The sequence below is a fragment of the Diachasma alloeum genome, unplaced genomic scaffold (assembly GCF_001412515.2).
Source record: "Diachasma alloeum isolate Michigan unplaced genomic scaffold, Dall2.0 Dall_scaffold_00398, whole genome shotgun sequence".
Classification (NCBI taxonomy): Eukaryota; Metazoa; Arthropoda; class Insecta; order Hymenoptera; family Braconidae; genus Diachasma; species Diachasma alloeum.
Genome location: NW_021680537.1, coordinates 346,842 through 369,955, shown reverse-complemented (window position 1 = coordinate 369,955; position 23,114 = coordinate 346,842). Strand labels below are relative to the sequence as shown.

The window sequence follows — 23,114 nt, the reverse complement described above, 5'->3', positions numbered from 1 at the left end:
CGTGTGTGACGGTTGACTTTTTACAGCGCCATCTACGGAAAATAAAAATGGTGGCCAACAACATGCATTACCCCTGCCCTGGTTTTACACCACAAGCCAAATGCTTGCGTTCTCTCGAACCATTTTTATTATGTTTTCTACATCGTCTTTCATATCTAATTTCGGCGTGAGCTACGTTGATAGGCTTTTCACAGTCAGACCAATATTTCACGTTAACTAAGTGAGTCCTTGTTCTAACCAAACAATACATTTATTTCAAAACAATATTTATATTTATTCGATGCTGGGAGTAATCTTAGTATTCTTCTTTCGTCAAATTATAACCACATTCCGGAGAAAAAACAGCGTGCTATTTACTCTGTTCAATGTTGAGTAGTTGGAAAAAAATCATTTTCATACATTTTCATGGTTTCATGAGCCATTTGTATTAGATATTTCAACAGAATCATCTGTTAGAGTAATGAAATTATCAAATCTGCACATACAGAAAACGTTGTATTGATAGTAAAGTACATTCTCAATGGGTTTATTCGCAGGAAGAAACAATTGATGACCACGTCTCCATCTTTGACAGTGACATGAAATAAATTGATGGAAATAGATAATATTATCATCTTAGTGTATTTGAAGGTTGCAGAATCTATCGAACAACTATTGTTATGACTGAAGATTCTGCAAATATGGGATTGGAGGCCGAAATGGCAGTCCCACTCCACCTCCAGAGGTTGGAGAGGAGTTTGAACATCCAACCGTTTCTGAATCAAGTGAATCACTTATTTCAGGATCATCTGAGGTACATTTGTTGATTTTCAATAATGACAATAATTATTTGATGATTTTTATCGAGAGCATAATGTAATTGTTTTTTTAGTGATGATGGGAAATCTATATCTTCAGACTCATCAGATGAATCCAACAGTTATACAAACAATGTCCTAAATCAGAAAGAAGGTATTTAAATTTGATGCACATTTATTAAGATGGTGGAAACATGGATGGATGCTCAATTAAGGCCCAGGTGGATTATATTTCGAATGTTATCTTGATTGTTTTTCGATTTTCATAATGTGAAATATATCACAATTTCCATTGGATTTTACATCACGCAGGAGTCCCTAAAAATTATGATTGTACAATAATAAAAGTAGGAAAAAACAGAACATTTTCAAAAAGGTTTTTCAATAAAGATTAAGGAATAAGTCCGATAGAGAGGAAATAGTGAATGGATAATTTATCATGGTAACTAACGTTCTGACAGCCATTGATTTCCGTGATAAATGACGATCTAACAGCCATTAGATACATCAAATTATTAATTTGCAATTTCTTCTTTATTGGGTTTATTTCCCAATATAATTCAAAAATGCTCTTTGAAAATGGTCAGCTTTTTTTCAACATTTTTTTGATTGTACAATCATAATTTTTGGAAACTCCAGGGTTATGGAAAACTGAATAGCAATAGGAAATCATTTCAGATTATCAAAATGAAAAAAACAACCAAGATCACGTTCCAAAGATAATCCACCAGGACCTTAAATTCAGATATTGCTCCTAAAGTTTTAATCCAGAACTATGCTTCCTAGAAGGTGTCGGCCAGTACTGAAACACTCATTCAGAAATAATGTATTATTTTATGATGAGTTAACATGTTACTACACTTTAAACTTCGTTCCTCGTTTGTTTTACACTCCATCCGCCAAATTGACACTTCCACTTAACTTCATTAATTAATTGATTGAAGCATTTCATTGATGTCCTCGAATATACACATCCTCTAAGGACTGAATTTTTGTATAATGGAATATGGGTGCAAGTGAATAAATAAATGTGGCAAAACAATGAGATACTTTATTAAAATCTCTTTATTTGCACGAGGAAGGTACAAGACAGACAATAACCAAGTAAAAAACTCTCATTGGGAAAACAAAAAGCAAAATAATAAAGTTTTACGACTCAAGAGCACAGTCCTTCAAATTTCAACGTGTTCAGGATTAAGCTGCTCTCCAGTAGAGAGCACAACGGATCGTAAATTAGTCCCTTTCTAGAACTGTTTTTCCAGTATGTTATAAATCTTTGTCGAGTAGTTTTTGTAGAATAATAAAAGAATTGTACTCAAATATTCCAACATGGTACAATGAAAAATATGAGAAATATAAAATTACATATCCATTCATTAATTTTTACATCCATGCTGCTCAATTTTATTCTTATTTGTTTTTTAATTGAAATCCTCACATGGTATCCATTAAAAGAAATTTTTAGCCCATCCATTTATAGTTATGGAGAGAGAGAGGGAGAGCACCTTTTTTCAAAGTGGAAATATTTATTGTTGTAATTCGGAATATTGTCATCAAGTTAGGCCCCAATGTTATGAGTGATATCTGGACGCAAATGAAAAATTTTCATTTCAGAGAACGCATTTTCTAAATATGTCTTGAGATGTATCTCACTGAGAGAAAAGCGACAAAGTTCTCAAACAAGTCTTACTTGTGCTAAGAAAACAGTTTTTCGAAAATTATCAAAAAAGGTTTTGTGCCAAACATGTCGACAGTGCGCCGAGATGAAAAATTTTCGTCACAAAAATAGATTTAGTAGTTAAAAAAAAAATTGCATTCTCTGTACATGCAAGAAATGCCATTTCCAGCATTACTCTTTCATTATTCGATACTCCCAGACGTATTTTGCCCCCGAAAAATGTTCATTTTATGCGAAACAAGGGATAGTAGTTTTTCTTTTTCACTATCTAATAATCACAGACAAGAAATGAACCCTTAAATGGAACAATAATAATGATATGATAGCAATGTTGCAACTTAGGGACAAAATATTTCTTGATAAATTTTCCTCTGTATGAGATATTCTCATCGTGAAAAGGCACCGTCTCATGTGAATCATCTGCCTCTTGAGCCAAATATTTCGTTATTGTCGAAAGCAGAGTAATTATTCAGGTTTGAGACTTTCAATTTTGAACCAAACAACTTTTTTTTGGCAATTTTCAACTAGCGATTTTGTTGGCCCAACCAAGACTTGTTTGAGAACGTATTTTTGTTTTTCTCTCAGTGTACGGGAGTAAATCAGGTAGTTTGGTTCTCATTGAGCACGAAATTTTCCAATTCTTTCAACGATGCCTCATGCAGTTTAATTTCTTAATCTTCTTGTATAAAATAAACGATTCTTAAGTTTGGAATGAAATTCTTATCTGCCGTAAATTTTTCCCTCTGTCGTAGGTGTTGCATTTTTTATTAATAAAACACTAATTCACCTAAGAAAAATCTATGAAATGAACTTCTGTATTTGCACAGACGGGAAGGTGGGGCAAGATGAAACAGGCGTAAAATGACTATTTGACGCAATTTGTTAGAAATAGGATGTCAATTTCTATTAATGATGGCCGGGGTCGGGTGGTGTTTGAAATTATTAAACTCGCGTTGTTTTTTCTGATTGAATTTAATATAATGTGAGGATATTTACACTATTTACAATAGTTGAGTTTCCGTTATTTTGTTGAGCTTCGATTATTTAGTGGACTGTATGTTTATTTCAGATGATAACGTTCGATAATTGTTGTTGATTTCCGTGCTGACTTTCTGCGTGATTTTGATGATAACGAACGACGTGGGTTCAGTTACGAGTACGGTTTATTACTGACTTTTCAGATTTGATAGCGTTCCCCAGTCGGCCCCTCGGTCAAGTTCGGAATTCCGGAATTTTCACGATCTTGAATGACCGACCATATTTGTTAGTTTTGGCTAATTCGAATCGATTCTTATAGAAATGTGGGTCGGATTTCTAACACAATTTAAGTAAAAAAAATTTTTTTATCAACTTTTGCTTGCTAACTTTTTTTATTATTGGGAGTACTGATGAGAATAATAATGTTTTATTGGTCGTATAATTCAATTGATTAGATTAGGGAGATTAAACTTTTTTTTTTCATTCGATTGAAATTCAGTATCACATTTTCCTTTTTCCCAATCTGGGTCTCCCCCTGGGCCTTCCTCTGGACTTTGGATTTTGTTGTTTCATTTGCTTTTCAATTAATGCATTGAGAAAATCTCCCGTCGAAACATTTCAATAATTTCCCATTCTACTGAATGGAAAATTATTATTCTAATCAGTACTCCCAATAATAAGAAAAAGTGAATAAAAAAAATTTTATTTGCTTGAATTGCGTCTAATAGGCGTATTTTCGACTGTTCCATTTTGTCCCATTCACCTCTATCATTTTCAATTAATTGACAGTATAATCATTATTCTTTGATTCAGAGAAAAGAATTAACAACCTGAGGCTCTACAACATGGACTGCGTTGGAGATGAACGTAGATGGTTGCAAGACATTCTGCTAAGTGACTCTTCAGACAATTCACAGTCGGGATCTGACACTGAAGGCCCTATAACAGAAGAGGATTTTCAAGACATGTTAAAATTTCACATTCTCCGTAAGAAGTACCAAGGTCGATTCTACCAGAAACCAGAAAACATACAGTATCAGTATTATGGAGCTGGCTTGCTCTCAACCTGCGATAGGTTTCCTGATCATCAGAAGCTCATCGTGGGCAATAAAAAGAGAAAGGAAAAGAAGTCTGAGAAGAAGACAATCAAAGTGAAGAAAGAGAAGATAATTCGTCACCATAAAGTCTCCGACATGTGTCAGGAGCATGATTATCCTGAGGAGGAGTGGGATAAGATGCTGCGAAAGGAAGAGATAGATGAATCTGAATTGGAATCAATGATGAGGCATCAGCCAAAAGCAAGAGGTAGAAAAAAGCACAACGTTAAAACTCCAGAGATGATGGCCCTTAAAAGACGTAAAATTTGGATAATGATGTCAAAGAAAGAACTTGGTAAAGTCCAGCGAGCAAAAACGAATAACCACAAAGAGATGTTAATCAGTTGTAAAAAAGTAGCCCAACACTGCATGAAGTACTGGCGACAGAAAGCTATGCAGTCCCAGAAAAACATGAAAGAAACCATTTGGAGAGCCAAAAGATTGACAAGAGAAATGCAGTCTTATTGGAAGCGTTACGATAGAGTCGAAAGAGAAACTCGACGACGGTTGGAAAAAGAGGCTGAAGAGCAACGAAAAATGGACGTTGAATTGATTGAAGCAAAGAGGCAACAGAGAAAACTCAACTTTCTGATCACTCAAACAGAATTGTATGCTCATTTCATGTCTAAAAAATTAGGAAAGGTTGCACCTGAAGAGCAACTTCGGATATTGAATCAACTTGATGACGAGAAGAATCCAAGATTGGCTGGAATCGATGATTATGACAGTGAAGCAATGAAACAGAAGGCAAAAAAGAATGCAATGGAGGCATTTGATAATGAGAGAGCCAGAACAAAGCTTTTTGATACACCTTCTTCGTCGCAGGAGCTACGGCTCTGCGATACTCCAGAAAATTTGGAGCATCCACAGCCATCAATTTTTAAGGGTAACTTGAAAGGTTATCAGTTGAAGGGCATGAATTGGTTAGCAAATCTCTATGATCAAGGTATAAGCGGAATCCTGGCTGACGAGATGGGTCTCGGTAAAACCGTCCAGTCGATAGCATTTCTGTGTCACGTTGCTGAACGTTATTCAGTTTGGGGGCCTTTCCTGATCATCTCTCCAGCATCAACTCTCCACAATTGGCAACAAGAAATGGCGAGGTTCGTCCCAATGTTCAAGGTTGTTCCTTACTGGGGAAATCCTCAGGAGAGAAAAATCCTTCGACAGTTTTGGGATACGAAAGACTTACACACGAAAGAGGCATCTTTTCATGTTGTCATCACTAGTTATCAGCTTGTGATAACTGATTACAAGTATTTCAACAGGATAAAATGGCAGTACATGATCCTGGATGAGGCTCAAGCTATCAAGAGTACCAGCAGCATGAGGTGGAAGCTACTGTTGGGCTTCAGTTGTAGGAATCGACTTTTACTGAGCGGCACTCCTATTCAAAATAGTATGGCTGAACTGTGGGCACTCCTTCACTTCATCATGCCCACTCTATTTGATTCTCACGATGAATTCAACGAGTGGTTCTCCAAAGACATTGAGAGCCATGCTGAGAACAAAACTGGTATAGATGAAAAACATCTATCCAGACTGCACATGATATTGAAACCTTTCATGCTGAGAAGAATCAAGAAAGATGTAGAAAATGAACTATCTGACAAAATTGAAGTGATGGTCTACTGCCCACTGACTACTAGACAGAAATTACTGTACTCAGCTCTCAAGCAGAAAATAAGAATCGAAGATCTTCTCCATTATACAGTAGGTGGTAATAGTGGGGATACAGCAGCAAGTGACAAAAATTTCACATCCAATTTGATGAATCTAGTCATGCAATTCAGAAAGGTTTGTAACCATCCTGAATTATTTGAGAGAAGAGATGCCAAGTCTCCACTTTTTATTAACACTGAGAATTATGAAATGCCAGCTATTTTGTACAAAGAGGGGCTACTAGACTTTGCTTTACCCTCCAATCGTCATCTGCTGTACAATAAACTCTTTATTTTTGCTACTGAGTACATTCATCGATCTCTGTACGGCCAAACCATCACTAATTATTTTTCATTCTCGAGGTTGATTGGGATATCTCCTATGGAGTTGAATCAGATATTCATATGTGGAATTTTATATGTCCTGTGCCATGCAACTCTGATGGAGAGAAAAATGAGGATTAAGAAGGATTGGGAGGATTGGGGCGTTGATGAAGCTGAACCTTCACTTATGATCGTCAAGACTTGTGATAAACTGGTGGAGACAAATTCAGATCTCTTTTTCACGAAAAGGATATTCGAGGGTGAGGCAATTTACATTCATACGTCTCACACCATTCACTCAATGGCTGAGACAATGGCACACAGAATACTCAGGAGCAGCAAGCACTCATCCAATTCTATCCTTAAATTTCCCCGTCCTCATTGGGTTATCAAGCCAGAGCTTGGTGAGGAGTCGAAATTAATTCTTTTGCCAGAACATAGACATCACCCAAAGCCACCAGTCATCAGGACTAATCAACTGACAACTGTACCTTATTTCCTCTGTGATAATAGTTCAAAGGTTCAGGCGAGTCCGCGAAAATTGTATGTAAGCAATTCCGCTGCTGCTTGCGCCTGGAGGCAACATGAAGAGAGTGGCGGCACTTTTGGACAAAAAGTCCTGAGGATTGGCTGTGAGCCAGCCCTTATTTCTTCACCGGAAATTGAGCCGTTAATTGGCCTATCAAATCTCAAAACTGCTACGATGTTTTCACATGAATCTCCAGGAGGATTAGCAGCATGTACTCCGATCAATGGGTGGTCCAATATCATTATTCCAGGTGATTTTATTTTCTTAAAAACACTTTGATGGTTTTGATGGTTGGGTGGGAGAACTAAAAAGGATGTGCGTTACTCATTGTACATTTTTCCTTTTGTTTTCTTATTGCTTAATTGGTGAATGTTAGTTATTCCACCCAGGGAGAAAGAGTACTTGGGCAGGAACTGAGTTGAAAGTTGATAAATTTAACTCTTTTCAAAATTCCATATGATCTCTCCAAAAGATTCGTCTTTCTGAACTTTTTAACAATAGCGTTGATGTCGTTATGTTATCAAGGGGGAAGCCATTGCTTTCCCATAATCGTGGAAATGTTGAGAAATTGTCATGTTATCAGTAATATTAATCGTCGGTCCTGTTCTGTTATAAAATAACAGTTATTTCCACTTTCTCTGGAATAACTTAATTGTGTATAAAATTTTTAGAACTTTTTGCATCATTTCAATATTGACGATTGCCTGTTTTACAATTTCTTTTACTTTTAGATAAGCAAACTCTGGTGACAGATGCTGGAAAGCTGTCAGTCTTGGACAGTTTACTGAAACGTCTTAAAGAGCAGGGCCATCGAGTTTTGATTTACTCCCAGATGACAAAGATGATTGATTTACTGGAGGTAATTTTTACAAAAAATATTTTTAGAAATAGATGGATATTTTTTTCTAATTTCAGAGATAATTAAAAAATTTACTTTCTTTTTTCATACAATAGGAGTACATGTATCATCGAAAGCACACATTCATGCGCCTAGACGGCTCATCGAAGATCTCCGATCGCCGTGACATGGTAGCAGACTTCCAGAAAAGGTGAACTTGAATTACAATCATTGTCTTGCATTGAAACAATTAACAGGGACATTGGATACCTGCCAATCGAATACAATGGGTCCACTCCAATTTCTCCATTTGTGTCAGAGGAGCACTATTTTCTCGAGAATTATAATATCGTTATTACCATGATAATATGCAATTCTTGCTGGGTGAACGGTCGGATATCGATCAGGCTCGTGTTTCGCCGGCGCTGAGTTCGGTTAGCATGACGTTTGGATGTTGTTAGCCGGGCGTAACTGATGCACCGAATCACTAATTGGCGAAACGTAACTGCACTCGACTCGTACTTTCATAGTTTTTTTTTCTCTTTCTGATTTTAGTGTACTTTCCTTGATTGAAATATTAACGAAATACTTCACATTCCTATAATTAAAGTGAGAGAATGCATTGAAAAAAATTAAAGGCCAGTCGCTCGTTTCGCTTGCTCTCAGTTGCACTGGGAGAAAAACAAACACGTTCTCAAACAAGTGTTTGAGCCAACAAATTCGCTAGTCGAAAATTGCCAAAAAAGAAGTTGTTTGGTTCGAATTTCAAAGTCTCAAACATGAATAATTGCTCTGCTTTCGACAATAACGAAATATTTGGCTCAAGAGGCGGGTGATTCGCACGAGACGTCTTTTTACGTTGAGAATATCTCTTACAGAGGAAAATTTATCAAGAAATATTTTGTTCCTAAGTTGCAAGATTGCTATCATATCATTATTATTGTTCCATTTAAGGGTTCATTTCTTGTCTATGATTATTAGATAGTCGAAACGGGAAACTGCTATCCCTTGTTTTGCATAAAACGAACATTTTTCGCGGGCAAAATATGTATGGGAGTGTCGAATAATGAAGGACTAGTGCTGGAAATGGCATTTCTTGCCCGTACAGAGAATGCAATTTTTTTAAATTACTAAACCTATTTTTGCGACAAAAAGTTTTCATTTCGGCGCACTCTCTGCATGTTTGGCACAAAAAATCCTTTTTTGATCATTTTCAAAAAACTATTTTCTTGGCACAAGTAAGATTTGTTTGAGAACTCTGTCGTTTTTCTCTCAGTGTAGGATGCGTCTGAATGAATTGTTTGGAGGGGGTCTGACCCATTATTGCTCAAACCAATATCTTCTCGATTAATTCCCTTGTGGTTCATTAGTAAGGAATTGCGAGTTCTGAAAGCTTCATCGAAATAACCGAGCACCCGCTGAAACGGTTTTATCAGAATTCAATTAGATTCAACTTATCTCCAAATGCATTGGTTGAAAAAAAACTAATGCGAATAATTGGAAAACCACTGAGACAATCGAGTTTACAATCTAATCAAGTCTAAATTACATGAAAACTCATGGATTGCATAAGCCACAAGCACTGCGACAGAAGGCGTGCGATAAGTTACATATGACATGGTTATATGCGCTCAAAGTACATCAATGTACTAGTTGGAATATGTCATTTTTAAGGAAGGTGAGATTGACAGGAAAAATTTTGATCATACATACATATACAAATATCAAAACATGAATTTGATTTTGGTGCAGCAAAAAATTACGAGGCGCATGTCAAGAAAAAAAAATCGATTCTGCCAGAAAATAAATTTTTCATCACACTGTCCGTAAAACGTCGTCAAAGAAAAAAACTATTAGCTCAATCGGGCTGAAATTTTGCACAGAGCTAGTTCTCATTAGGACCTATAATCTGACAAAATTTCGTATTTTTTTGGAATTACTTTAGCCACTTAATTACTCAATTTTCTAAAAATTGACCACCGGGAAGGTGGCGGTGGACGTGGTCGCACACAGACATGGTCGCCAAACTTCGTATTTTTACATTTCAGACCCCATACTATATAATTTCCAATCAAAATTAGGGAATGTGAAAATCGAAGGATTGCACTGCTTCCATTCGAAAGCAAAAAGAACACAAAAACACTGAACATTTTCGAAGAGCGTTTTTAATAAAGATTAAGAAATAAGTCCGATGTAGAGGAAATAGTGAATGGATAACTTATCATGGTAACTAACGATCTGACAGCTATTAGATACATCAAATTATTAATTTTCAATTTCCTCTCTATTGGGTTTATTTCCCAATATTATTCAAAAACGCTCTTTGAAAATGTTCAGCTTTTTTTCAACGTTTTTTTGATTGTACAATCATAATTTTGGGAGATTCCAGGGCTATGTAAAACTGAATAGCAATTGGAGATCATTTCAGATTATGAAAATAAAAGAAACAACCAAGATCACGTTCGAAAAATAATCCTCCCGGGCTTTAACTGTAATTAAAAATTATGATTATGCCGATGTCTGATAGAAATTAATAAAATCATGAATATGCTCCATTAACTCGTTGCGGTAGCTCACGGTACCCCACTTTGTGCCTTCTTGTAGTAGTATGGCATGCGACCTCGTGTTTCTCTTATAATACTCTGATGGACCCCACTCGCAACAATGGAGACCATGGAGACAACTTGATTAAAATTCAATAACCAAGTTGATGGAGTAGTTGGAGAGGTTCCATATCCCTGTACTCAGTTATAATACCTCATAACACATTTTTCAAGACTTACAGAAAAAAAAATTCCGTAAAACTTCATCTTCTACCCAAATAGTTTTACAGTTATATTACGGGTGCAAGCAATAATTCAGCGAGGTAATAATGAGGAAAAAAAAGGCAAGTAAAGCGGGAGTGCCGCCGAATCTTGAGCACGATCAGGCGGGCCTTTGGCCGTTTACCTTCCGCCCCAGAGTGGAAAACCGTCAAGTGCACGAACGGAATACCCGAATTAATTTACATACAAATATAATGCTAGTTGGGTTCGTTGCTCGCAACACTGAATCTGCGTTTGGGTTTTTGTTTCATGTTTCAGGGCGGACATATTTGTCTTCCTACTGAGCACGAGAGCTGGTGGCTTGGGAATCAACCTTACTGCCGCTGACACGGTTCGTATATCAAATGTTTTATACTAATCGCATCTTAGGCGTCTCTCTCCCTCCTTTTATCACCCGAAATTCAATGAAGATGCACAATATACATCTCCTACACTGAGAAGACAAAAGTTTTTTTAGAAGTACGTCTTTACTTGATTAAGAAATTCATGACTTGAAAATTACCAAGCGAACAATATTTCACACTAAGAGAAAAAAATCTTACGCTAAGAAATTATATACTTGTCCGAAAGATGAGGGCAATTGGTTTATATCAAGAAGATGAGCTCTCAAATTAATTCAAGTAGTTTTTGCATTAAAATACTTTAGAATTGAGGCTAAAAAACTATTTAATTAATTAATTGAATTTCACTTGGTTTGATAAATCGCTTTCTTGTCATCAAGAAATTGTCCTCGCTTTTAGGACAAGTACAAAATTTGTTGACGAAATTTTTTTTTCTGAGTGTAAAATATTTTGCTGTTGAAAATTTTCAAGCCACAAGTTTCTTGATATAAGTAAAGACGTAGTTCTCAAAAAACTTTGTTTTTCTCAGTGTAGGACATCGGTCAAATATATGTCAAATATAATACTTTTGATACTCGTGGAGTATTAACGGTATCATCGAGGTTTTCGTACGGGAAATGGAATGAATATTGTTGTTATCGTGGTGGATGTGCCGTGCACCAAACCGAGACCGTCTCTTTTTTTTTCGCCATTTGGTTTAACAACAACGCTGAAGAGTCACGGATAAACTTTTCGGTATCCACATTTATCGATTCAACAAATTTTATTCATTCTTTCTACGTTATGCATATGGTAGTCAAGGAATTATCTGCCATCAAGTCGATCAATGGGGATATACACGAAGAATCCAACATTCTTGCACAGATCTTCGTGCTTCTCTTTTCGATTAAAGAAATTTTATGGAATTTCATTGGGGAGGGAGGGGCAAAATGAAACAGTGGTACAAAATGAAATAGCCGAAAAACGATTTGACGCAATTCAAGCAAAAAATTTTTTTTTCATCAACTTGTGTTTATTAACTTTTTTTTATAATTGGGAGTACTGATGAGAATAATAATGTTTTATTCGTCTTATAATTCCGTTGATTACAATTCAATTGATTAAATTAGGCTGATTACACATTTTTTTCATTCGATTGAAATTCAGTATCACATTTTCCTTTTCCCAATCTGGCTCTCCCCCTGGGTCTTCCTCGGGACTTCGGATTTTGCTGCTTCATTTTCCTTTCAATTAATCCGATGAAATCGAAAAAATCTTCTCCCATCAAAACTTCTCAATAATTTTCCATTCCACTGAATGGAAAATTATTATTCTAATCAGTACTCCCAATAATAAAAAAAAGTTAATAAACAAAAATTAATTTTAAAGAATAGTTAATAAAACAAAATTTTTTTGCTTGAATTGGGTCAAACAGTCGTATTTTTGACTGTTTCATTTTATTCCACAATGAGAGAAAAACGACAGAGTTCTCAAAGAAGTCTTGCTTGTGCCAAGAAAATAGTTTTTTGAAAATGATCAAAAAAGGATTTTTTGTGTCAAACATGCAGAGAGTGCGCCAAGATGACAAATTTTTGTCGCAAAAATGAATTTAGTAGTAGTTAAAAAAAATGCATTCTCTGTGCATGCAAGAAATGTCATTTCCAGTACTACTCCTTCGTTATTTGATACTCCCATACGTATGTTGCTCCCGAAAAATGTTTATTTTATGTGAAATAAGGGATCGTAGTTTTCTGTTTCGGTTACCTAATAATTATTGATAAGAAATGAATTCTTAAATGAAACAATAATAATGATACGATTGCAATCTTCTAACTTAGGGACAAAATATTTCTTGATAAATTTTCCTTTATATGAGATATTTTCATCCTGAAAATGCACCGTCTCGTATGAATTATCCGCCTCTTGAGTCAAATATTTCGTTGTTGTTGAAAACAGAGCAATTATTCATGTTTGAAACTTTCAAATTCGAACCAAACAAATTCTTGTTTAGCAATTTTCAACTAGTAATTTTATTGGCCCAAACAAGACTTGTTTGAGAACGTGTTTGTTTTTCTTTCAGTGCACTCTCCCCTATTTCATGGGGTATATATTTTTTCAATATCAACACTCCGTAACTCTATGGATCATAATTCGTGCTAGGGGTGACGTCCTAACATCGCGCGGGATCTTTGTATGCCCGCTTCATTTTCGAATATCATCCAACGATAATCAACACCACCAAAACTACATACATATTTACTTTTTCTTTTCTTGTTCCAATTGAAAATTCCCAATTCTCATGGTTAACTCATCCCAAAATTTATATTTTTTTTATCATACTTGAATACTCACGCAGCGCATATAGTTCTTCGCAGCTCATTTGCATTGACCTTTGAGTGGCCGCCACTCTTTACAAAATGTAGTTAGTCGCATAGTTGGTAGTTGGCATAGTTGGTTGCTGGCGAAAAGTATTCACTTTCCTGTCACTTCTCAAAAAGCCAAATAGTAGGTGACCCTTGGGCGGGGAAGATATGACGTTTCGCGCTTAGTGCACAATATATTTTTTTTCATTCCAAGTACCTACTCATAACTTGCCAATTTTATAGATTACTTGATAAGAATATTGCTTCGACATAGAGCGACTCAAATCTACACTGATAGAAAAAATTATTTTTATTCAGATGTTTCTTTCTTGCAACAAGTATTACATACTTGAACCAATTTCAAATAAATAAGATCTTACGGTGAATATCAATTATGTCTTCTTGATACATTTACTTGAATCAAATAAAACAATCCTTGTCGTCAAGTCACACGTATTCACCACAAAAATGGAAAAGTTCTTTTTTTTTTACCTAATATAATCTCCAGTCGAGAAATTTTCTACTTTCATGAATTGATCAAAAATTTGTACCTAGGAGATGATTACATTGGGGAATGAATTGAATGTTGTTTTCTCGAATGAAGTCGATGTTTAAATTGAGCTTTTCGTACATCACATTGAATGAAATTTGTGTTATCCAAATTTGTATAGAATTGCCCTAAACTGTGATTCTGTTATTGTAAACTAATGCGATTTTTTTAGTCAAGAAATATGAACTTCTTTGAATTCAATGACATCTTACTACAATTTCAAAGCTTTTTCCGCGTAACAGTATTCATCCTGATTCGGCATACGTAATGCTCACTTCAATTATAATTTACTTGGAACAACGTATGATCGTGTTGATTGAGATAACAACGTATTTAGTCATGAAAATAATGTTGATTTTTGAGTAAACCAACCAATTTCTGGAGCTACCAAACTTTTGGCTAGAAACAAAAAAAATCCTCTCATTATTGCGACAAATAAAAGGAACTTCAATTCTAGAGAAGTTCGATTGCTCCCAATAAAATGAGATTTCTCTCAGTATGAAATCATGTTCATTTGAAAATTAACTACCAAATGATAGTTGGTTCAGATAAAATTCTCTTGACAAAATTAATTTTTTTTGTTAGTGGAGAGCTGACGCAAATTTCTGGTGAACTGTAATAATTGGAGTAAAAATGGGATGGAAGATATGTTGCATATCCAAATTGTATATTACCTTACAAGATATTCAATTGCATTTTCTCTCCTGTTATAGAATAGGAGGTTCAAATGAGAAAATTTGTTCTTCAAATTAGGTTGAAAATACTCGGAGAAGTATGAAGAACTGTTGGATTTCACGGTTAGACTCACAACAAAAAATATAAAAATTGAAATCATATCTTTCCAGGTGATTTTCTATGACAGCGATTGGAATCCAACAGTAGACCAGCAGGCAATGGACAGGGCCCACAGATTAGGTCAGACAAAACAAGTTACTGTTTACAGGCTCATTTGCAAAGGCACGATTGAGGAAAGAATTTTACAAAGGGCACGTGAAAAAAGTGAGATTCAACGTATGGTGATAAGTGGTGGTAATTTTAAGCCAGATACACTGAAGCCAAAAGAAGTAGTCTCACTTCTTCTAGATGATGAAGAGATCGAGGCAAAATGTGAGTTTTATGATAAATATATCCTTAAATAAAAAAAAAAATCCCTTGATGACATATGGTGTGGTTTGCACATATACACAAAAGAACACTGTTACCCCAATTACACATTATGCTTGTTGGTTATGCTAATAACCTAATGGCGAATAATGATAACGCCTAAGTAACGAAACGAGGTGGGCCCCCATTGCTGTATCGAAGGGGGTCCACGTACGTATATTTCAGACAGCCAACGGAGCGAGGAAAGAAAGCAGCACGTTACTCTGGAGGATACTCGAATCGACTCCAGTATACAACACAAGGAAAAAGAACGGAAAAGGAAGCTAACCGCGGTTCCGGTCAAGGTAAGACTCGCGCCCTTTCACAATTCAATCAGTCATTCACATTTATTCACATTCACTTTAATGTTTACTATGTGCCGATGAATTTTTCTTTCAAGGCTGATGTCAAACGTTCATGCTTTGAGGACAATGCTGCGGAAAAGTTGTATGAAGTTTCGTCTATCATTTCTACCGGTGAACAGACAAGTCCCACTCAGCAAAACAATGATCAACAGACGGTGGAGAGTAATGAGGATTATGCAGTTCCTGGCAGTCCTATCAAATCTGAGGTATGATATAATTCTTTAAATTGTAGGAATGGAGGGAAAAATGTTTTCCTTCCCACGCTTCCACAATTCAGTTGTCATTTGGAAGAGTGGGGCAAAATGAAATTGCAAAATCCAAAATCCAGAGCAAGGCCGAGGTGGAAATTCAGAGGGGGAAAAAGGAAAATGTGATGCTGAATTTCAATCGAATAATCCATTGACAAAATCTTTGCCCATCAAAACTTCTCAATAATTTTCCATTCTAATGAATGGAAAATTGTTATTCTCATCAGTACTCCCGAGAATAAAAAAAAGTTGACAAAAAAAATAAAAAATAAAACTTTTTTGCTTGAATTGCGTCAAACAGTCGTTTTCTTACTGTTTCATTTTGCCCCATGTTTCATTTTGTTCCATGTTTCATTTCGCCCCACTCTCCCCTAGAGTTGAAAAAAATGGGAAACAACTAACTATCGGAGAAATTGCGAAACGATTGGTAAAATTGAATGGGTTAATGTGGATCAGATTGAGGAAAATACGCCCCAATCTAAAGGAGATAAAAGAAGTCTTCATGGAGACGTTTTTTTTTCTAAATATATAATTAGTTTCTACATGAGACATTTTTCTCGTTCTTTTGAATGTCGAATATTTTCCAGAAGACACATCTTGTAATTTGTTTTCGCCAATATTTCGATCCCAAAACCATCAGCTGAGTGCAAGCTATTCTATCACAATATCCAAGTAAAATGAACTCAAAATGCAATATCAATCATTGCTATTTACAACATGCGTAGGATGAAACGAGTAACGAAGGCCTCGTAGTAGACGTTGACGGGCCAGTTTATGGTCCAAACTCCCCCCGCCAAGTACGCGGTGTCTTCTTCAATGAGCCTCCAAAAGTCTCAAAACTCGGTCATCACTTTAGTTTCGGAAACGTTCCGAGAATACGCACAGCGATACGAGGTACAAGTAAACGTGGAAGACCTCGGGGTTCGCGACGAGGCGGTCCAGTTGGTGGTAAAGGCAGAGGGATGCTGATGCAACCTCCTCTCGGCTCGTTACCAAATTCACCTGGCACATCGCAATTCTTACCCTCATCGTCCACTGGCGATCCGATGGCTCAGCATGGTAAGAAAACAACAAAAAACAATACTAAAACATGATATTTAAAGGCTAAGTAAGCATGCTGTGTAGTCCTATGCACCTGCGAATCGTTCGTGACATTCGCGTGCCGTAGAGTTAATGCCGATCATTTCGGTCGGATGATCTCAAAAAGGAGAGTATAAAAAAAGCCCACAAACACCCATGATGATCTATAAAGAGGGTTCGGTGGTCCGATTACTCGACTGACGTTTCAAGATCGATCGGTTTCATTTGCGTTTATTTCTTTTCATGTCATCCGAAGCAGTCAGCTTCCCTTTACAGCCACTTGGTAACATTCTCATGGGGCTAACAGGAGGGTTCGCTTTGCACCCTCAGTTCTCCATACAACCATTCATCGCTCCCCAATTTTTCTCTCTCACTTTGACCTATGAAGCAGTGCCGAGTCCTGGAAATTCCCTCGCGACCACATGTGCTTGCACAAGTGCTTTAAACAGTTGCGACTTACTCCCCTGACACTATTCTCAGTTCCCCGATGGATCCGTAAATAAAAATTGTACCGTTGCTACTGCGGACGAATCCGGCAACTATCTTTCAAATAAAAAGCCCTACCCACTATTATACAACCCCTCAAAAATATTTCGTGACTCACTAATCTTTGATAATCCCTTAAATTTTTTCCCTTTACAGTGCCAAGTACATAAACAGAATATAAAAGTACGAAGGAAAAATGAGGGGATGAGTTTTTCGTCACTTTTACGTGCGATCAATTCCCCTCCATTAAGTGAACCCGTAGAAGATAAATATTATTTTTTCACAGATGTATTTGGCCAGAAAAATTTACGGTGTGATCTGTTTGGGGGAGAAAAAAATTATACGTCTTTTTTTTCTTGATTTTTCGTTACATCCATTTCCTTCAAGCTTGTCATGTGAAGGAAATCGGGCGCAGTGTACGGGCGAAGACAGGGGGCCCCTTTTGCGTTCGGGCGTAAGTCGATAATAGCAGGTGCGTAGCAACGATGGCAGCTGCGATCGATGCTCTTCTTAGGTTTTGGAACTCGTTGGCACTGCCACTCTTTTTCATCCTCTCAGCGCACACCTTACCTTATCTCTTTTTCATTTCTTCATAATTTTTCCATTTATTTTTACCTTTATTTTCTTCGTCACCCGGTGTATTGTCATTTTAACCAGTAGCACACGTATCATATTCTTCATTAGTGTTAATTCAGTAATTTCTTTTTTTTTTACAATATATGTTGGAACTCAAACTGACTGATTTTTGCACTCAACGCAGTCAGAAAATATATTTATGAACCACCTTGTAGAATGCTCGTTAGTGGAATAATAAGAATATTCGAGAGTCTCTCCTTTCACCGTTCATTTTATTTATCATACAAGGCAACGCGAAAAACAAAAATTCTTTTCATTTTCTTTTTTTTTTTACTTTGGTGAGTATTTATTGTTGCTAATTGGCATCAAAATGTCTCAGGCGTGTATGGCCTTATGGGACCGGCGGATGGTGATGGCCCAAGTACGGTGGGCCCTCTGGGTAATCAAATGACTCCTGGAAGAGGTTTGCCCGTGGTGAGGAGAGGGCCGGGTAGACCGAGGTTGAGACCTGCTGGTCCTGGTAATCAGGGATATCGAGCACCAAGTCAACACTATGGAAAAAGAATACAACGACCACTTCCGGTGCCACTGAGATCCCATCACTTGTCGAGTTCAACACCAGCCAATCCGACTACCAATCCAGTCCCAGGTGTTCTTTCAGAGCAATCGGGTACCTCAGGAAGTTTCACTTCCGAATCTAGGCCTTTTGGATTTTATACTCAGCAAGGGAAGAATCAAATGCAATAATATGCGTAGTGCATGTGTACAAAGGAGTTAAACAAAGTGATTGGAATTGATGTGAAAATATTCCTTGAATTGTAATTAATTTTTAAATATGTCACTTCCGTGAGATATCACGTGAGGCTCAGTCGATTTTGAAGTTTGTTCTGCCTCAGTTTAATCATCGGAACTGAATCAAATAAATGTTGACTCTCGTCCTTCATCGCTTCATGCGGTATAGTCAATGTAATTTTGAGCGTCTCGTTCTATTGTACTGAATTTTGAATAAATCTAGAATATTTATTAGGAAATGAATTCTAACATTTTTTTAACATCATTATTTTTCCAGTAGTTTTAAAGATTTTGATGATATATTATAATGTGGAACGTCAAAATCATGCTTTCCCATGGGAATTCGAAAAAACATAATTATGAGAGTATAATTCTTTTGTTATACTAGATCATTTTTATATTCTCTAGGTACATTCCCGTTGACTCCATTAGAACGATTCCTATCAAGGTTGGATGCGACCTTCTGTGTTTCTTCATTTTTGTGATGTTCAATCCAATGCCGGTATTCGTACTACCTAGGAATGCTTTCTGATCATTTTTGATCTGAGGCACACTTCGTGTTCCAAACTGACCTTAATTTTTATGTTCGGTTATTTTTTTGGTGATTTTCTGTCATCTAATTTAAGTGTTTTTCTCACTTGCGAAGAAGGGGTGGGTGATTAAATGAAAAAATCGTATAGAAAAGTTTCAGTCATTGACGAATAATCGTAAATTTTTTCATCTGATGAAACACTTTATGAATGTTTTCTCATGAACTAACTGAGAGATTTAAAATTATAGTCATTTTTTTAACAAATTGAATAGTCTCTGGCTGCGTTTCGGAGGTTTGAACGAGATAGTGAGCTCTCACCTTCCGTAAAATAATGCTTAAATAAAAAATCGAGTGCTCTATCTGGATGAAAACTTACCGTCAAAATTTTTTCGCGCGACTTTCGTGATGTGAGATTTTGTAATTTTTGTTCTGACCGACTATCGTTAGTAATTAGCTCGCGGTCTGTGACGTGTAATTGACATGTAAAATGACGATGAATTGGCCGGTCAGTTTTTTCCATTGCATCCCTAGCTCTACCTCTTCCCAAACGCCGCTGAACGGGCTAAAACGTTTTTCTTTTGAGTAGGGAGAAATAATGTGAAAATTATTATATGTAGCCTCTCTTTTGACACGTATTCTTTTATAGGAAGCTCTAGTTTTTCTCAGGAAACAGACATGCGGTGATGTGTTGACCATCACCATTGAAGTTTCCACTTTTTCGACAATTTTTCTATCACTCCGTTCAACGATTATGTCCATTGGAAAATTGTCTCCATATACGTAAACAATCTTTACCAATGCCATTCAAAATCTTAGATAAAAACAAACCAGTTTTATTAAATTGGTACACATATTGTTGACTGATATTGATTGATTAGAAATACATTTACACCTTGTGGCGTGTAATTACGGGCTATCTTTGAGCTTAAAATAATTGACTAATTCGGAATTTAGGTGTATTCGACGCCTGTTTAATATTTCAGGGCTGCAGATTCCACACTTGGCCCACATGCCAAAGTAGCAACTGTCTGGCAGCTGTTGATGATCAGTAAGAAACCAGTGTCATTAGGGATCGTGATTGCCACTGTTGTTTTTCTACCCTCGGTTCTTTGATGGCCATGAAAACACAAAAATTGATGATTATTTCACGCCTTGAATTCTCGATAATTCATCCATCATAGAGAATTATTATGCCAGCGGGTGTTTCAAGCTCATCGTCTCAATTATAACACACCCTCATTGCCTCAATTAGAAAACGTTAGAAAGTCACCAATTGTTCCGTAATTTCGAAGCTCTGTATAAGTTTGGAGTCAGTTGGGTAATTTCTCGAATATTTTCTAATTTTTCGCCCACGAGTATTTTTCCCCCATATGATTAAGGGGAGACTACTATAAGTTTTAAGTCGCGAGATATTGCAGTGAGATTTTTCACGCATTGAAGATCGATTATATATGTCTAAAAACGAATACTTAGTGCAAAAAATCAATTGTTTATTGTTCGTTTGTTCTGCAGACGCTTGAAATTTAAAAAATGTTCAGAGCCTTCAATTTTTGAGCTATAGAAATTTTTTTTCTCAAAATTTTTGACAAAATGTATGCAATAACGATTACGAATTGTTTTTTTTTTAAATTAAACTCCTACACAGCTAATTTCATTTTGTTTAATATAAAAATTTGCTCCATTCATGTAAAATGGGCAGAAAAATTCTCCTTAAAATATTTAAAATATATTCTCGATTCTTTCAGAAATATTTTTCGGGCTATTTTACATGAAGGGTGTAATTTTTGGTTCCGAATAGAAGCATTGCAATCCTTCGATTTTCACATATTCTAATTTTGATTGGGAATGATGTAGAATGGTCTGAAACGTAAAAATCCGAAGTTTGGCGACCATGTCGAAAGTAATTCCAAAAAATTTGAAATTTTGGCAGATTATAGGTCGAGTTAATAGTTTTAGGAAAGAAGCGATTTATTTTTAAATAGTTTTCCGCAAATATCTTCATAACTAGTGGACCGATTTGGATTTTTTTTCAAAATATTCGTTTCGACGCCGTCTATCTAAATCATTAAAGACATATATACTCATTCATACAAAGTTTTGGAGATATTCCCGTTTTCCTGTTTTTTCATAAAAAAAAACGTTGTAAACACACTAGCTTGTGCAAAAATCGAGATATCAACTTGAAACTTGGACAGAAAATATGTATACCCGCTCATATGAAGTATTCGAAATATTAGAATTTTGATAGCACCCATGGAGGTGGCAGTAACCATCTGAAATTTTTGCTGCTAGTTAGTGCTGTGAAGCTATAAACTTTTGTAATATTTCAGATCATTCAGAAGCCCGCCATCAATGTATCGATGGCGAAAAAAAATGAGACATCACTCTGTGACATGCTCACTGTCAGATGCCGCGTTGTCATATGCTCGCTGTCCCCGCTTGTTTATTAAAATAATAACGAAATTAGCTATGTAGGAGCTGAATTTCAAAAAACTAATTCGTAATTGTTATTGCACATATTTTTCCAAAAAATTTAGAAAAATAACCTCTGTAGCTCAAAAATTGGACGCCTAGACTATTTTTAACATAACACAAGCTTTTGTGGGGTAAACGAACAATATAAAATTAGTTTTTCTGCACTAATTATTCGTTTGTAGATATACATAATTGATCTTCAATTTATGAGAAATCTCACTCCAATAGAGCTCGCGACTTTCAAAACTCATAGTAGTCTCCCTTTAACACATGTTTTTCCTAGAATGGCGATTCTATCTTTTTCCCACTAATATCTTTGAAAGTTCTGTAAAAACAAAACTCTTGTGGAAATATGATACTTTTCTCAGCATTTTTTTCCGGGCACTACGTTCATTAGTGTAATAATTGTTATACGAAAATTGATGTTTTTATTATTCCTTAATATACGGGGTATACAATATACACCGGGGTATACATTATTTCAAGATCTTTTCATTTTCACAGAATTTTTAGAAATATGTTAGTGGGAAAAACAATAGAATCATAATTTCCTAAGCAAAGCAAAAACAAATGCTAAATAGTAGAGTGATAGCTATAAATTTTTTAATGATCTAAATTATTGCAATATCGCGAAATTTTCATAGCTTTTCAACGAGTGATACATTGTTATTTAGAATGGCTAGACAGTTCAATGGCCGTTTCTCCTATGCAGTATGTCGCCAATGTCTGTTGGGGAAGCCGCCTGATAAATTACATTGCTGCATTTTGATTGGGATTATTCAACACCCAATTTTGTAATAAAAAAATCAAATTTGACATATTAATAGAAAACTTTATATAGTAAATTTCAGGCTCCATTTTTGTAATTTTTTTCAGTATTACAATGGTGACGTATCGGGAAATGGATAAGTCAAGCATCTTTGGATTCACACATTATGTCTCCAAAGTTTTTATATATATATATATATATATATATATATATATATATATATATATATACAATATATATATGTAATAAATGTATAAACATAATGTATAATGTATGTATGTCCGAATACAAGCAGGTGCACGGAGAATAAACTCAGGCATTTAGTGCCAATGCCATACAAATTTACTGCGCCAGTAGTACGCACGCGGGTAGCAAAATTACTCTACATATACAACATTGGTCAATTTCCCATTGATAATATCCCTTCAACATACTCTGAGCCGGATGATTCCGAGGTCACTGTGCATTCATACTTTGTTTATACTTGGGTATATTCTGTTTTCCATGACCTCCTCTGGAGTAAATCGACTTAATGCAGTCCGGATGCGGGTGTCCAATGTCATATTTGTCATCAAAGAATTTATATGAATATTCGTTATTATACGATCCACAAGTGACATTTCTTTGAAGCTGTTCCAGAAACCTAAACTAAGACGAAACACCTGCCCATCAACTTCAAAACGGTGGA

The 23,114-nt window shown here is 35.9% G+C and overlaps 1 protein-coding gene across 3 annotated transcripts; it reads left to right on the top strand.

Moving 5' to 3' along the window:
* The first annotated feature begins 60 nt into the window (after positions 1-60).
* Positions 61-18,874, top strand: LOC107041990 (chromatin-remodeling ATPase INO80). 3 transcript variants are annotated; one of them, XM_015262834.1, is made up of 12 exons: positions 61-220; positions 631-793; positions 872-951; positions 4,267-7,314; positions 7,796-7,923; positions 8,019-8,113; positions 10,986-11,058; positions 14,806-15,067; positions 15,266-15,408; positions 15,504-15,674; positions 16,442-16,775; positions 18,238-18,874. In XM_015262834.1, the coding sequence occupies exons 2-12, from the start codon at positions 660-662 to the stop codon at positions 18,603-18,605; spliced, it is 4,836 nt and encodes a 1,611-aa protein (XP_015118320.1). In that variant the 5' UTR covers positions 61-220; positions 631-659; the 3' UTR covers positions 18,606-18,874. The 3 variants fall into 3 exon arrangements, with proteins under 3 accessions (XP_015118320.1, XP_015118321.1, XP_015118319.1); XM_015262835.1 differs by having other exon boundaries at positions 537-793; positions 15,290-15,408; XM_015262833.1 differs by having other exon boundaries at positions 537-793.
* Positions 18,875-23,114: the final 4,240 nt, after the last annotated feature.